Below are 16,828 nucleotides of genomic sequence, written 5' to 3' on the forward strand. Positions count from 1 at the left end.
AACTAGACTCCTCACTGGGCAATCTGGGAGGTGAGGCAATCTTTGGGGATGACCTATCTGAGATGGCACTAGGGTGTCACTGAGCTTGAATGTGTTAGTGTGCGTCCTTAGAAACACCATAGCTAAAGAGGAGCTCAACGGCTTGATCCGCTCTGTAGTATTTTGGCCAAAGAATCACCACGCACAACTAAGTGAGAGAACGTTGCCCCCTATCTCCATCGACGGCTACCCTTCCCCGGAGATGTTCCTGCTAAACTCCGGGAGCCTGGTATGACCTGTCCTTGGTAAGCGAAAGTCTGCGCATAACCGTGGAGTTTGGAAGTGTCTAACATCGCAGATTCAATATTTTATTTTCATAACTATTTCACGAATAAAGGCAAAAGCAGCGGCAAAACTATGACCCGGCACGCACGCGCGTTCCCAGCAGCCAGCCTCCACACAGCCTTCCACTGTCAAACCGCATGCGCGCGCTTAGTCTCGCCCAACCCTAAAACGCAGGTCACGTGGGGGCGTGGCCGCCTGCGCGCCTGCGCGCCACAGGCCGACGGCGACTATCCTGCCCCGGCTGAACTGGGGTTAGGTCCGCGGTAGGAGCCGCGCGTCAGGCTCCTCCGCCAGCCGGGGCTCGGGCTGGGGCCCGGGCCCCCGGGGATGGCCCTCCGGCCCTCAGAGGGCGACGGCTCCGCCGGCCGCTGGAATCGCGGCTCAGGGAAGGAAGGTACGGAGGACTGGGCTGGGACGACGAGTGAGTGAGGGCGGCAGAGCGGCCGGGACCTGAGGGGGGCGGCGGCGGCGGATGAGGAAGAGCGGGGCCTCGCCCAGGCCGCTGCCAGCCACGTCCGCAGAACCGACCGCCCGCGCTGGGCCGCTGCCCGAGCTCCGGCCTTCACTCTGCACTCGTGACCCTAAAATTCCCCTCTGCACGCGTACACACAAACTCAAGAAAAGTCATCACTGCCCAGTTCCAGAAACTCCGGTCGGTGAGCTCTCCACCTCACACTTCCTCCCTGTTCAGTTACTTTCTGACCCATTCCTGGGCCATCTGTGTTAGTGTTCAGACGTGCACAAACCAATGCTCTTTTCCATACTCTTTCAGTCTAACCCATTTCTGTGAAATCTTTGCTTCATTGTCCACGTGTTCTGGAATACATTTTCCCTATGGTGTGCTACTTGGTGAAAATTCCTGAACCAGGTGAGCTAGTCCATTTCCTGTCCTCTGACAGGTGATGAGCATATTAGAACTGACCCTGTTATCCGCCCACGTCTTGTTTTCTGTTATTCCTCTTTTCCCATCTGATACTGGCCACAATTGAGGCTCGGTCTCTGAGCTACTTTCCCGAGCTCTTTGGTATTTGTAGCACCTTTTGCAGGTGTCTGTGCTACATCTGTCTTTATGGCATAATAGCCAGTGTCCCAAGTGACACGAGTCTTGTGACCTGTTGCAGTGCATCTGTGTCTTGGTTGCAAAACCTCGGGCCCTTCAGCTTGTGTGGATGGAAAGGAAATTCAGAGGATCTTTCTTAGTTTAGACTGGTCTTAAATATATTGGAGAGTTGGTGACCAAATTACCAATTGTAAGAGCCCTCCTTTTGGTGCGTTGGTTTGCTCTGTTTTCGTTTTTCGGTAAAGTATTCTTTCTTTGAAAGGGGCAGGAAATACTAGAAGGTCAACTAAGGACCTTAAGGCCAGGGATCTTTTACAATTATTTTCAGACAGGATCTTGACAATTTACTCTGGAACTTACCATCTTCCTGCCTCAGTCTATCCTTGTTAGTACTTAATTTCTTCGTCTGGTTATGTTTTATAGAAATGAATTAGTACTGGGAAAGACAAAGGACACTTGGATATATTTTTCTTTTAATAGGAATTTTACAACGAACATAGTTTTTTTTTTGTTTGTTTTGTTTTGTTTTGTGATTCACTGTCCATATCTTAAATGCAGACATGATGCTCAGACAGACATATTTTTTTTTTCCTTTTTTCTCTTTTTGGTTTCTCAGGACAGTGTTTCACTGTGTAGCCCTGGGTGTCCTTGAACTGTGTAGATGAGGCTGGCCTCTTAAGAGATCTGCCTGCCTCTTCTGCCTCTTCTGCCTCTGCATGCACTACCACCACCTCTTCCTCTGTTTACTTATAATGTTTCTTTTGAGATCAGGTCTTGTGGCCTCCAGGCCAGCCATGAACTTACCTGGTAGCCAAGGGTTGCTTTGTATCTTCTGCCTCTACCCTAGTGTTAGGTACAGGGGTGCACTGCCACACTTGTTGGCACTATTATTTTTCTTGTCTATATTCCAGTTTCTGTGCTGTGGAAGCAAGCACAGTGCTAATGTTTTTTTTTGAAACAGGGTCCCTCCCATCAGCAGCCTCCACTGGCCTGAGCTCCTGATGTGGACCAGACTGGCCTCTGAGAGCCTTACAGCCTTAAACAGTCTTTAAAGTCTTTATAGCTTTGTAGTCTTTAGACCCAAGTTAGATTGGATGTTAAAATGCACACATTTCCCCAGAAGCATAAAAACTCAAACCAACATAATATTTCTGTAAAATGTTAGCACTGCATGGACATAGTAACTCATGCTTTAATTCCAGTACAGGGGAGACAGAGGCAGGCAGATGTCTGTGAGTTTGAGGCCAGCTGGGTCTACAGAGCAAGTTCAAGCTACACAGTGAGATCCTGTCTGAGAAATAAAGTAGCGGCTAGGGATATACCTCAGCAGTCAGTCACATGCTCGTGTAATATGAGGCCTGTGGATTATCCTTTGGTTCCAGGGAGGGAGAAGAGAAAGGTCTGCTTCGATGGCCTTTATTAAAGTAGGCATGTTAGGTCAGGAATGGCACACGCTGATTTGCCATGTACAAGGGCCTAAGCTCCAGCCCCAGTGCCATGAAAGAGTTATTGGAGAGCAGGAGAGAGGGATGCCATTATCAGTTCTTTTCTTTTGTTGGCTTAGTTATTTTTCAGGCATCTGGGGTTTATTTATAGGAACTTTCGTGTTTTGTAAAAGTTCTAGGACAATCATTTTATTTATCATGGTGAGAATAGCCAAGTCCTCATCCAGAGAGGAATTTGGAAGCTCTCAGCTTTGGAGTATATCATGTACCACTCCTCTATGTGAAGTGGTTAGAATTTACCTTAAAATAAAACCGATGGCATACATGCATTTTAATCTTTCCCTGAACACCCGAGGGATAACTGACTTTTCTCTTTGTAGGAGAAATAGGCTGTTTGTGGATTAGTTGTTACTGGTGACCTTGATGCTCTGTTGTGTAGGCTGGCCATTGGCCTCTTTGTACAGTTATGTGACTGGCTCACTGAGTTCTCTGGCTTGTTTACTCTTCCTGTATTGCAGTGATATGCTATACATTAGGCTCTAGACAATATGTGTAGGGATGGCATATGTAGGAATGACTTCTTCATCCACTATTAAGTTTTGAGCTTGTGACTGAATGAGTAAATGTGGAGGTCAGAGGACAAGATCCATGAGTCAGTTCTGCCACCTTGTGAGATGTGGGGATGGAACTCAGGTCATCTGGCTTGTGTGCAAGCACTTTTACCCGCTGAGCAGTCTTACTTTACCTACTGGGAGGTAAGGTTAAGGAAGGCAGTGTCCCAAAGTGGCCAGACAGACCAATCCAGTTTGTGTACCCTCCTCAAGGAAGCACCCAGAACTATAAGGAAAACCAGAAAATCTACAAAATTGTACAGTATTCCTAGTAAGCCAGGCACACAGTATTGTGGGGGGAAAGCAATGCCACTTACTATGGAACAACTTTCTCCAGAAGAGCAGAAATTAAGTAAACTAAATAATTTATTCTACTACACATATACTTCCTGAGTTCTATAGACTCAAAATCGAGAGAGTTGGCTAGACTCAGTGGGCACACCTTTAATGCCAACACTCGGGAGGCAGAGGCAGGCAGAACTCTTGAATTCCAGGCCAGCCAGGACTAATGAGACCCTGTCTCAAAAACAACAGCCAGGCAGGGTGTCCCATGCGTTTGATCTCAGGACTCAGAAGGCAGGGTTCAAGTCCAGCCTGGTCTACAGAGCAAGTTCCAGGATAGCCAGGACTCTGTAGAGAGGACTATCTTACAAAGCAGAAGCAAACAAAAAGCAACAAAAAACTGAGAACATCAGGGAAAAGTAAGTGCAGAATTAGGTAATGCATGGCTGTGTCTTTGCCCAGATCTCCTGCAACTACAGGAGACTGCAGATTGTGTTCACTGATAGCTTGCTGGGAAAGCTGTTGCAATGGGGCAGAAATGAGTTTCTTTCATACTCTTAGTGAGGGGTCAACGAAACGGAAATGTAAGCTTCCCTTGGGCTCTTCCCTGTAGTGAAGGTGGAAGAGCACTCACTCAGCTACAGACGTTCACATGCAGTACTTACAATGTACTCATTGTGGAACTAATTCAGTTCCCGCTGAGCTTCCTGCCCAGCCTGTGCTGTTGAGGACATGAGCACACACAGCTCCTGTGGTGGGTAGGCACTTCCTCTACCAGGAATGCTCTACTTTTGACACATACTTGCGTGTGGCAAAGTTTTCAACAAGCTTCAGAATCTGGAAAAGCCTTAGAAATAGTCTTTCCTTTGGGTCTTCATCATCCTTCGGGTTCTCCATGTAATACCCACAATGTAATAATTGTGTCCCTTCCTGCTCTGAGCCTCCCAGGAGCTTCCAGGAAGTCATTGTTCATTTTCACCTTAGTGCTTAGTACAGCCTCATTAAGTGATGGACTACTAAGTGGATAGGAGGGTGGGAAGGCACAGCTGAAGCAAGACCTTGACATCTCAGAAACATTTGACCAGGGAGGTCCTTTACTGAGGGAAGAGCCTGGATTTTTATTTCTAGGTAAAGCAGGCATTTAGCATTTAACCTGAGCCAGTCTTAAGAGTAAAGAGAACAGTTTGAATTTACTCTGAGCAGTTCTACTCAGAGGCTAGACACACCAGGAAGAACTCAGACACTGGTCCACCTCTGTTACTAGGGCCTGTAACAACAGTCTAACAAGAGAACAAGTTTACATAGGCCAAAAATTACTTGCACCTTTCTGTCTGGCTTGCAGTTGCATGTGACTCCAAATCTCTGTGTGTGTGGCTCACATACATAAGGCTCCCAGACTCTTAACAACTCCAGTGTTAAGTGTGCTTCACCTTTGTCATGAGCATGGTTATAGACTGTTCTCTCAGAATAGAACCTTACTGAGGTCCTCTGTTTAGCACATCTTCCAGAACTTAATGTACCATGTGATATTGTCACTTAGGTCTAACCTACCTTCTGGTGGTATCTGACTTACATTAACGTTAGTGTCTAGTATCTGTTCTGTAGTTGTGTATGTGCACAGTAGGTTGGCCTGACCTACTGTAGTCTCTCTGTACTCTTGGCCTTACTGTCTGCAAACATGTTTTCTTGTGACAGTTATAGTATAATTCCTTGTGATGGTTGGTGCTTTTGTGTTGAAATTCTTGTAGTTTTTATTTTCTCAGTGGTGCAGGTAACCATAAAATCTTAACAAGTGTAATTGACAGTTCCTAAAAGTAGATGTTCCACTTGAAAACCTAGAGACAGTGTCTCATTGAAATGGGAAAGTTAGGACAGATAGCAGCCTTAGAACTCATCCTGCTTTCTAAAACACTTACCTTTTTTGATGCTAACTAGCGTATCTTTTCATTTTTTTGTGCATTGGTGTTTTGCCTGCATGTATGTCTATGTGACAGTGTCAGATCTTGAAGTTGCAGACAGTTGTGAGTTGCCAATGTGGGTGCTAGGATTTGAACCTGGTTCTTCAAGAACTACTAAGCCATCTTTCAGCCCCTAAAAAACTACTTTTGAGGCAGAGGCAGGCAGATTGCTGTGAGTTTGAGGCCAGTTTTGTCTGCATAGCAAGTTCCAGGCCAGCCTGGGATACACTAAGATCCTGTCTTTAAAAAAAAGTTGAGCTGGGCATGGTGGTGTATATCTTTAATCCCAGTGCTAGTGAGGAAGCAGGCAGAGCTTTGCATTTGAGGCCAGCCAGGGCTACGTAAGAGAAACCCTGTCTCAAAGCACCCCCAGCTGCCCACCAAATAGAAAGTCATTTTTGTTTTGTTTTTTGAAATAAGATTTTATATCCCAGGTTGACTTTGAATGTGCTATGTAAAAAAAAAGAGGCTGGCTTTGAACTTGCGACAATCTTGAGTCTACCTCCCAAGTGCTGGGAATAAAGGCACGCTCTATTGTGCTTGGCTTCTAAAAGAATTATTTCAGAATTACAAATTGGCTATAAATAAGACTCTTACATATGAGTGTGAGCTGCTTTAGGGCTAAGATGTAGCTCAGTTGGTAGAGTGCTAAGAAGCCTTGGGTTCAATTCACTACACTGCATAAAATCAGGCATGGGAGCACAGGCCCCCTAATCAAAGCACTTGGGAAGCAGAGGCAGAAGGTTCAGAAATTCATGGTCTCGTTGTTGGCTATAGAGAGAGCAAAAGACTGAGGTTGGGAAGATTGTTCAGGAGTTAAGAGACTTACTGTTCATGCATAGGCTTGGATTTAGTTCCCAGCATACAGACAGCTTCTCACAGTTCAGGGGATCTGGAATTTTTTTCTGACTCCGCTGGCCCCAGACTTTCAGTAGGTGCTCACACAGACATGCAGGCAAAACACAAATATACAGAAAAGAAAAATAAATCTTTTAAAAATATTTTTAAATATAACTGTAAGATGCTTAGCGTACTACTTTCTGATTGCCAATGATGGAGCTTGAAAAAAAAAGATTTATTTCTATTTTATGTGTATGAGTGTTGCATATGGTTTATTAAATGTAGTGTTGAGGGTGCCTTGAATCAAACTCACACACAAGTGCTGTGCTGTGCTGTGCTGTGCTGTGCTGTGCTGTGCTGTGCTGCTGGGACATTCACCAAGCCCAGTATTGAGTTTTGAATCACATTTTTTTCCAGTATAAACAATTAAGGGCTGGAGAGATGGCTCAGCGGTTAAGAGCACTGACTGCTCTTCCAGAGGTCCTGACTGAGTTCAATTCCCAGCAACCACATGGTGTCTCACAACCATCTGTGATGGGCATCTGATGCCCTCTCATGGTGTGTCTGAAGACAGCAACAGTGTACTTCTATACATGAAATAAATACATAAATCTTAAAAAAAAAAAAAAAAAAAAAAGGAAGAAAGAAACAAGAAAAAAAACAATTAAAATTTTTTTCTGGCCTGGTGGTGATGGCTCATGCCTTTAGGCCCAGCCCTTGGGAGGCAGAGGCAGGGGGATCTCTGTGAATTCAAGGCCAGCCTGGTCTACAAAGCAAGTTTCAGGATAGCCAGTGCTACATAGAGAAACCCTGTCTCAAAAACAAAAACAAAAATAAAAAATAAATAAATAAAAAAGGTTGTTTTTCTTGAGTTTAAGGGTTAACCAAGACCTAGGCAAGGAAACCAGCCCAAGGAAACCACGTAGATTGAGATATCTATGCTTTGTGAACTTTGAACAGGAAAGCATTGACAGTAGCCGGTACTTACTGATAGTTCCTAAAACTGTAATTCCCTGTTAGTTACATGGGGTGTGACCAAAGTGTCTTACACATCATGTGCTAAATATGTGTAGGTTCTGTAAGAAGCAATCATGAGGGCCACAGCTGAGAGAAGGCACCTCAGCCCGAGTTAGGAGATGGGGACTCTAAGCAGAAACGTACACATGAAGTGTGCTTCATTCTCTTCCACACACTGTTTGCTTGTTTGTTTCTCCAGACTTTAATGCCAAAAGGAAAAAGAAGGTGGCGGAGATACACCAAGCTCTGAACAGTGATCCCACCGACGTGGCTGCCCTCCGACGAATGGCTATCAGCGAGGGTGGGCTCCTGACTGATGAGATCAGGTGCCAAGTATGGCCTAAACTCCTCAACGTCAACACCGATGAGCCACCGCCTATGTCAAGTAAGGGAGCAGAATCCTGAGGTGGGGAGCTTCAACTAGGGATCGAAATATTGTCTAGCTAGAGGAGTTTATTTTTTAATTTTTTTTTTTTTTTTTCGGAGCTGGGGACCGAACCCAGGGCCTTGTGCTTGCTAGGCAAACGCTCTACCACTGAGCTAAATCCCCAACCAGGAGTTTATTTTTTTTAAAAAAAGTTCTCTTACATGGCTGGGAAGATGGCTCAGAGGACCTGGGTTCGGGTTCCCAGCACATATAAGGTGACTTACAACCATACAACTCCAGTTCCAGGAGATCCACTGTCCCTTTCCAGCCTCCTGCATACAGCGCTAGAGAGAGAAGTGGCAGACGTGCTGAGGTTTCTCAGAGTTCAGAATCCTTTCATTCTGTCAGAAGCTGTTGATTAACAACGTTAAAGACACGGAGTGATGGGGGACCTGGGAGAGCAGAGAACAGGCTCCAGAGCACCAGCTCCATTGCCCGCCCTGCCGCCTCTGGCTGTCCTGCTAACGTGGCAGTGGACTATGCGTTGTGTGTTCTGGGAGTTCTCGGTCATTTGTCAAATCTTGGTGCCCTTGGTGTGTGCCACATACTGGATGTGGTTAAAATGATCCAAGTGCTGAAACGTTGATGATATAATGCACAGTGGATGCTGGGTTGCTACATGTTAGCTCGTTATGGATATCTGAGACTGCTGCCTCAGAGCAGTGGGCTCTGTGTTAGGGGAGTCAGGTGCGCTGCCCTGAGAAGTCATTCTTCTCTCACGTTTCAGTCTTGACACTAAGATGAAGAAAGTGTATGTGGGTGTGGGCTGAGGTAGGTATGTAAGTCTTGCACAGTTCCTCTGATAGCTCTCTGTGTGGGTTGTGAGGAAAATCAACTTACACAGTACTTGGCTTGGGATAAGGAAAATACATGCTTGTATCTGTAAGCCATCTTCCAGCCCCATTGATAAGAGCATTTACTTAGCATGTACAAGGCTCAATCCTAGCACCGCACAAAACTAATTTTGGTGGCACATGCCTGGGATGGTAGCATCAGGAGAATTTAGAGTTTAAAGCCACACCTTTAATTCCTGCACCTAGAAGTCAGAGAGGCAGATGGATTTCTGAGTTCAGAGATAGCCAGGGCTGCATAGAGAAAGGAAGGAAGGAAGGAAAGAAGAAGGAAGGAAGGATGGACAGATAGAAGGAAGGAAGGAAAAAAATGTAAGTGGGGAAAAGGCTCAAGGTCAGGGCTGGAGAGATGGTTCAGTGGTTAGTAGCACTGGCTGCTCTTCCACATGATCCAGGTTCTAGTCTCAGCACTAACCTGGCAGGTAACAAATCTTTGTGCCTCCACTTCTAGTTCCAGGGGATCTGACACCTCATCTGTATATGCCGTGTACAGATGTGAGCAAGCAAAGCACCCATTCATCTGAGATAAAAAGAAATTCATTTTTAGTTTTGTTCTGTTTTATGAGTTAGGGTTTTACTGTCCTGGAACTTGCTTCGTAGACCAGGCTGGCCTTGAACGTACAGAGATCTGACTGTCTCTGCCACTTCAGCACTGGGATTTTTTTTTTTTTTAAGATTATTTATTATATATAAGTACAATGCCGCTGACTTCAGACACACCATGAGAGGGCATCAGATGCCATTACAGATGGCTGTGAGCCACCATGTGGTTGCTGGGAATTGAACTCAGGACCTCTGGAAGAGCAGTCAGTGCTCTTAACCACTGAGCCATCTCTCCAGCCCCCCAGGTGTTATATTTTAAGTCATGTTTTATTGAGGAAAAGGCTGCTCTGTATATTCTTTAGCTCTAAACCATCATTCCAAGATGTATTTACTGTTGCTTTTTGCTTGCTTTGTGGTGTTAGGTCTAAATTCTGGGCATGGAGCTTACTAGGTTAGCTCTCTACAACTGAACATACTGGAAACCCAAGAAAGATTGACTCCTTATCTGGCTTCCCAGACCTCTTTGTAATAACACCATGTTCCTCTTCCTCTGATAGGGAAGGATCTTCGAGACATGAGCAAGGACTACCAGCAAGTGCTGCTGGACGTCAGGCGGTCTCTTCGGCGCTTCCCTCCGGGTGAGCAGATCTCCTGACTCCCCACATCTGGAGTGTGCTTTCTGTTCCTTCACACTTACCACTTTCCTGTGTTGGTGCTTGCCAAGGTTGGGGGAGTTTCCCAGCAACCAGAGACATACACATGCAGAACTCTGCTCTCGGGCATGTAAGGGTTCCCTCACTGTTGATGCCTCGTAGCCCAGAGGTGCCAAGTGAGAGAAGCAGCTATTTGGTCCTCATCTGCCCTGTGTCCTGGAGGAACTGGGTAGGGATTGGCAGGGCCCAGGACTGACTTTGGAGAGCGGGTTGGTTGGAATTGCTCCCTAATGGGAACTATTATGTCTTCATTGGCGAGTGTTGTCTTACATATGTGCTTACTGGCTTCCTTTTCCTGCGTGCTCACAGAGTATGTTCCTGAAATTGCCTCTTGCTTTCCAGGACAAGGAAAATGACTATGCTTTCTGTTCTCATAATGGAGGAAACTAGACAGCAGACCTCACCTATAAAATCTAGCTTTCTTCCCCTTGTGAGTTTCCCTTGACTTTTGGAGAGATATGGGATTCCCTAACTCTCTTGCCACATGTAGCTGAAGCAAGCTCTGGTTGGGACATGTATGCTACAGGCCTTCTACCCTACTTGGACCTTTGCTCTCTGGGGAGGTGACTGAGGCTCCCACAGGCTGGTAGCCTCCTGGATAGGATGCAACATATCCCATGATCCCCTCTCCTCCCTGCTATGCTAGTCCAGTTGAGGTGGTTGATGTAGGGCAAGTGCTGCCCTGTTTTCCTCTGTATGTTTAACAACTCAGAGATCCTCCTACCTCAGCCTCCTGGGAGCTGGAGTTAAAGGGGAGGAGGGTATGAAGGTCATCCTTAATACCTTTATGTCGCCAGTTCATTGTGATCTTCCTGCACACGGGATCCTCCTTGACATTTTAAACTCTTTTCATTCATGTCCTCTGGATTAGCCTGGCCAATCATAAACCAGAAATTCAAGCAGGAAGTAGCTCTTTGCTCTCATTGCTTCTTGGTTGCACTTAGTGTTTGCTTTGCTGTGCTGTTGTTTGTTCTCTTTCCAGAGCACCTCTGTGAGTGAGGGAATGAATATGAGCAAGGAGTGTCCTTGGCTTTGCCTTGAACCTTTATAGTTCAGTTCAGCACCGGCCCTTAGTGAGGTCAAGGTTGACACCCTCTACCTCCCCTGAGTGCTCAGTCATTTAAAATTCAGACTTGAAACTCAAAGTTAACATCATTGCCCATGAGCTCTCACAACATCAGGCAGTTCAACCTGAGACTTCACACTGACCTGCTATGTGTCATCCTGTGGACATCTGTGTGAGCAGGCCACCCACCACCTGTCAGTTTTCCACAGGGTCATGTGTGGCAGGCAGGCAGTGTGCAGCTCCTGGGCACATTGGTTTATTTTTCATAAGCCAGGACTGCTGGGCGGTAGAGACCATGTGCTGCTCGTGGCCATTCTCTCTATTTCACACTAGCAAGAGCTGGCACTGTTTAGTAGAGAACTGTAAGGTGATGACAGCCTTCCAACCACTGGCAGCTTTGGTTTCTTTATTGCTGTGTTTTTAACTCCCTTAACAGAGCCTTGAGGTTCAAGTTCACTTTCAGATCTGGGTGCCTTGTAGATAGAGATTTAGAACTGTCCAGCCTTCTTGCCTTTTGGTGTCTTGATGTTGGTACAGGACTGAGTATGGCCTTCTCTCTAAGTTCTGGCTTTAGGCAGAACAGGTTCATAATTCTTCACCAAAACAAGTGCGCCAAAGAGCACTGTGTTTACTGCTGTGACTCATGGCCCTGGACTCTAGAGGGGTCTCAATCGGGTGTTTCTGCTTACAACTGCAGCTAGAAATTGAGACCACTTAGAATATTGGCTATAGCTTACAGGAGAATAGAGTTCCTTATATAATTCCATCCCATGAAGAAGGGCCGAAAGTCTCTTGATATTTTTCTGCTGATCTTGCAGATTCACACTTGGCCACATTATTGTCTCTGAACTATTTAAAGATAAACAGCTATCACAGTACCCTTTTGTTCAAAATATCTAATCCACAGAAAAGTCCATCTTTCACCATTTATTTTTATCAGAAATAATTTACTAATTATTTATCAGAAAAAGAAACACAGATCCTTGGATTTCTGCTCAAGCCTCTTTTGAGCCTCCTTTAATGTCAACAGTTCCTTTGTATGCATGGCAAGCCAGTTACTCTGTCACTTCCTGCTTATGTTGCCTTTGTCTGGTATGTTTATTCATGAGGCTTAGGGTCGTGTCTGTGATTCTGGTGACAGGAGATCACTGAAGTGTAGAGCTCATGCTCTTATGCTGCTCTTTCCTCATGATTGGCCATGCTACCTGTAAGGTTTTAGTTAGGTGATTTTCCCAGAGGCCCTACTATGTGTCTTTTCCTGGGCTGGGTGTCATCAGCAATGTGTAGATTTTGCAAGGCAAGGCCAACTTATTTGTAATTTATTTTCTGTCATTGGACACTTCTCTGAAAAGCATTGCTGGCCTAATCTGTCCTTAGGCTCCTTTGCCAATGCAGATTCACCTCCTCTCCTCAGGCATGCCAGATGAGCAGAGAGAAGGGCTCCAGGAAGAGCTAATCGATATCATCCTCCTCGTCTTGGATCGAAACCCTCAGCTCCACTACTACCAGGGCTACCATGACATTGTGGTCACTTTTCTGCTGGTGGTGGGCGAGAGGCTGGCAACATCCCTGGTAGAAAAATTGTCCACCCACCACCTCAGGTACCTGTGCATCTGGTCTCATGTCAGGGTGGGGGTTACTCCCCCAGCCACCTAGGACAGACAGATGTCTGAATAGTTTGAGCCCACTCCATTCACCATCCCTAAGCTCAACATTGGACCTGACCACTTGCATTGACTGAATTGTCTTCCCATAGGGATTTCATGGATCCCACAATGGACAACACCAAGCACATCTTAAATTACCTGATGCCCATCATTGACCAAGTGAACCCAGAACTTCATGACTTCATGCAGAGGTGAGCTACATTTGTGTATACAAGACACACATGGCAGCCCTGCTTCTTGCTCTTGGCTGTCTGTTTCTTCACAAACCTAGCATGTAAGGACAGTTCAGGACTTTAGGAGCTTGCATTTGGTGGGTATGTCAAAAATTCTTAGAAAGCTACATGTGGTACCGCATGCCTATGGTGAAGCACTTGGAAGGTAGAGACAGAGGGATCAAGAGTTCAAGGCCAGGGACTAAAGAGACAGCTCAGTAGTTGAGGGCCATTGCTGCTCTTGAAGAGAAGTAAGGTTGTCTGTAACTCCAGCTGTAGGTAATTCAATACCTTCCAGCACCTTCTTCTAGTTTCCATAGGCACCTATACACATGCACACAGTAACACACAGATACACATACATACACAGAAAAGTGCAATTTTACTTTCCCTTAAGTTTTTATTTTTTGAGATGGGGGGGTCTCACTATGTAGTCGTGGCCAGATTAGAACTCATAAAGATCTCTGCCTTCTCATGCTAGGATTAAAAGCATGTGCTACCACACCCAGTGGTACCGGTGGTAAAAGAAAATCTTTACACAGTGATGCAGAGAATTTTAGGCCAGCCTTGGTTCTGTAATGACTTTGAAGCCAATCTGAGACACACTGGGGGAGGTGTGTGGGGGTGGGGTGGGGGTACGACAAGCCGTTCAGTGGTGATGGTTGCCAGTGACAGAACAGGCAGATGATCTCTTGAGTTCCAGGCCAGCCTGGTCCAGATACTGAGTTCCAAGCCAGTCAAGGCTGCAGAGTGAAACTCTGTCTCAAAAACAGTTCACTTTCAGATCTGGGTGCCTTGTAGATAGAGATTTAGAACTGTCCAGCCTTCTTGCCTTTTGGTGTCTTGATGTTGGTACAGGACTGAGTATGGCCTTCTCTCTAAGTTCTGGCTTTAGGCAGAACAGGTTCATAATTCTTCACCAAAACAAGTGCGCCAAAGAGCACTGTGTTTACTGCTGTGACTCATGGCCCTGGATATATATATATATTTTTTTTTTTTTTTAAGTACAAACAAAAGGGGATAGAGAAATGGCTTAGAGGTTAAGAGTACTAACTGCTCTTACAGAAAACCTGAGTTCAATTCACAGCACCCATATCAGGTGGCTCACAACTGTTCTTACCTGTCTCCAACCCCCTCTGGCCTGTGCAGGGACCTGTGTGGTGTACATAAGCTTACACAGCCGCACACACATATATAAAGATAATTAAAGATGTGCTTTCACATGTATGTGTGTGTTACTCTGTGCCTGGTGCTCAAGCAGGAAACCACAGTGCTCTTGAGAGCAGGCGCTCCTTGTTCTCAGATGGAGGTTGGCTGTGCATGAGACAAGTTCCCAGGAAGGTGAGGCAGCACTCTAGTGAGCTCCTTCCCCCATCCTGGGTGGTTTTGTTTTGTTTTTGTTTTGTTTTGTTTTGTTTTTGGGGGGGTTTTGGTTTTTGTTTTTTGAGAAAGGGTTTAAGGGTTTCTCTTTGTAACCCTGGCTGTCCTGGAACTCACTTTGTAGGCCAGACTGGCCTTGAATCCATCTGCCCCTGCATGCCACCCTTCCTCCCTCAGAGACTACAGGATTGTGCTATCACCACTCAGCTTTGTGGTACATTGAGTTTTTGTGGTTTTTGAAAGAAGATTCTGAGTTCCTAAGTAGCATAATTTCCCAAGAAAGAAGTATATTTTCCAAATACTTCTTCCTCATCAGCTCTTAAGAACAAAGAAAGCTCAGGGAAAGGGAATGGATGAGCTGGCAGGAGACCTAACATCTGGATATCCTTTGCTCCTAGTGCTGAGGTGGGGACCATCTTCGCCCTCAGCTGGCTTATCACCTGGTTTGGGCACGTCCTGTTGGACTTCAGGCACGTGGTGAGGTTATACGACTTCTTCCTGGCCTGCCACCCACTCATGCCCATTTACTTTGCAGCTGTGGTAGGTACACACTGGGGGCAGTGACTCAGTTCACTGTTAATCCATCCTGCTTGACCGGGTTCTTGAAGGGGACAGTAGATCCCAGGCTGGTGGTCCATTCCCTAGTCAGAAAAGTGTGAGCAAATGTTGGTTAAGCAACTGTCCTTACTTTGAGACTTCAGACCCTTCAAAGCACCAACCAGTGTGCCATGTGACTGTCAGTGACTACTGACACCTCCTGGATCTCTAGCTAGTAGACACCATCGTGGGCAGAGCCGGTGTAGTGTGTCGGCCAGAGGTAGGCCTGGTGTGAGGCTTAAAAAAAGGAGTGGTTTGGGGTTGGGGATTTAGCTCAGCGGTAGAGCACTTGCCTAGCAAGCGCAAGGCCCTGGGTTCGGTCCCCAGCTCCTAAAAACAGGAAAAAAAAAAAAAAAAAAAAAAAAGGAGTGGTTTATGGAAGAGTGTGGGGCTCATGCCCAAAAGGGCTAAGTGGAGAGTGGCCCTTCAGCAGCTGTAAACTCGGGAGAGTGGCTAAGGGAAGCAAGATGGCTCTGTGAGACTTTTCTGAGGCTCCTCAGAATCTCCTGGGACCCTTTCTTTCTAAAAGAATGTCAGTTTATTTCAAGACTTGTGAGAGGACTTAACGAGAATTGGGTAGTCTTTCACATTATAGGTGTGGAAGCATGCTGCATTTGCTGAACCTTTGGGCTGAGTGCTGTCAGTATCTAAGAGTGTGTGTGTGTGTGTGTGTGTGTGTGTGTGTCTGTGTCTGTGTGTGTGTGTGTCTGTCTGTGTGTGTGTCTGTCTGTCTGCATGTGTGTCTGTCTGTGTGTCTGTCTGTGTAGAGACAGACAAGTACTCGGGTCCTACACCTCTGGTGTCTGACTCAAAGCCTGCCTTCACTAGATCGTGCTGTACCGGGAGCAGGAAGTGCTGGACTGTGACTGTGACATGGCCTCTGTTCACCACCTGTTGTCCCAGATCCCTCAGGACCTGCCCTATGAGACGCTCATCAGCAGAGCAGGAGACCTCTTTGTTCAGTTTCCCCCTTCTGAACTTGCAAGGGAGGCGGCTGCTCAGCAGGAGGCGGAGAGGTGAGGTGGGCGAGGTGCTGCTGCTGCAGTGGGGCAGTTGGAAGTCAGCATCCCTGGATGCTTGTCTAGAGCGTATGGGGTTCCACACTGCAGCAGATTCTTCTCTGCAGGCCATAGAGATCTTTACCAGCAGAGCATGCTGAGCAATGGCCTGCTCAGTGTCCTCTGCCCCTCTGCTACCTTCTGCTTCCTTCCACAGAACGGCAGCCTCTACTTTCAAAGACTTTGAGCTGGCGTCAACTCAGCAGAGGCCAGACATGGTGCTGCGGCAGCGGTTCCGGGGACTTCTGAGGCCTGAGGCTCGAACAAAAGATGTCCTGACCAAACCAAGGACCAACCGCTTTGTAAAACTGGCAGTGATGGGGCTGACGGTGGCCCTAGGAGCAGCAGCACTGGCAGTGGTGAAGAGTGCCCTGGAGTGGGCCCCTAAGTTCCAGCTGCAGCTGTTCCCCTAAACTCAGCTCCAGCAGCCACTTCCTCGCCCAGTGCACCAAGCTCTCCCCATTTCCAGAAAGAGGGTGAAATTGCTGTGATTAAAGGGTTTCTGTCAGGGGTGTTCTGTCTGCCACCCTTGGCAGCTTGTCTTTGGCTTTGGGGGCAAGTGGCAGAGCTGCCTGACACTGGGCTTACCAGACCTGAGTGCTCCCTGCACCTCCTCCTGTCAGAAGTGGCTCTGGAGCACCTGGCTACCCAATCACTGCCCTCCTTACAGCACCGCATCTGGAGTGTCTTTAGACAAAGCAGGCAGGGTAGTCCAGCCTTGGAATGAGAGCGAGGGGAGAGAACTCAGCCTGGGAGCCAGTGGGACACTCTTAAAAG

General features: G+C 46.6%; 1 protein-coding gene across 1 annotated transcript; it reads left to right on the forward strand.

Moving 5' to 3' along the window:
- The first annotated feature begins 441 nt into the window (after positions 1-441).
- Tbc1d20 (TBC1 domain family member 20) lies at positions 442-16,563 on the forward strand. Its single transcript, XM_032904433.1, has 8 exons — positions 442-718; positions 7,737-7,922; positions 9,916-9,996; positions 12,552-12,738; positions 12,894-12,995; positions 14,795-14,936; positions 15,822-16,009; positions 16,209-16,563. Exons 1-8 carry the CDS (start codon positions 652-654, stop codon positions 16,462-16,464), a joined length of 1,209 nt encoding a protein of 402 aa, XP_032760324.1. The 5' UTR covers positions 442-651; the 3' UTR covers positions 16,465-16,563.
- Positions 16,564-16,828: the final 265 nt, after the last annotated feature.

The sequence above is a fragment of the Rattus rattus genome, chromosome 5, assembly GCF_011064425.1.
Source record: "Rattus rattus isolate New Zealand chromosome 5, Rrattus_CSIRO_v1, whole genome shotgun sequence".
NCBI classification, from domain to species: domain Eukaryota; kingdom Metazoa; phylum Chordata; class Mammalia; order Rodentia; family Muridae; genus Rattus; species Rattus rattus.

What these genes read in the sequence shown, in the direction of transcription:
- Tbc1d20 (XM_032904433.1), top strand. Translation starts at nt 652, where the DNA reads ATGGCCCTCCGGCCCTCAGAGGGCGACGGCTCCGCCGGCCGCTGGAAT. An exon ending in TCGCGGCTCAGGGAAGGAAG is followed by an intron (nt 719 to 7,736) that starts GTACGGAGGACT and finishes TTGTTTCTCCAG; the next exon opens with ACTTTAATGCCAAAAGGAAA. An exon ending in TCTTCGGCGCTTCCCTCCGG is followed by an intron (nt 9,997 to 12,551) that starts GTGAGCAGATCT and finishes TCCTCTCCTCAG; the next exon opens with GCATGCCAGATGAGCAGAGA.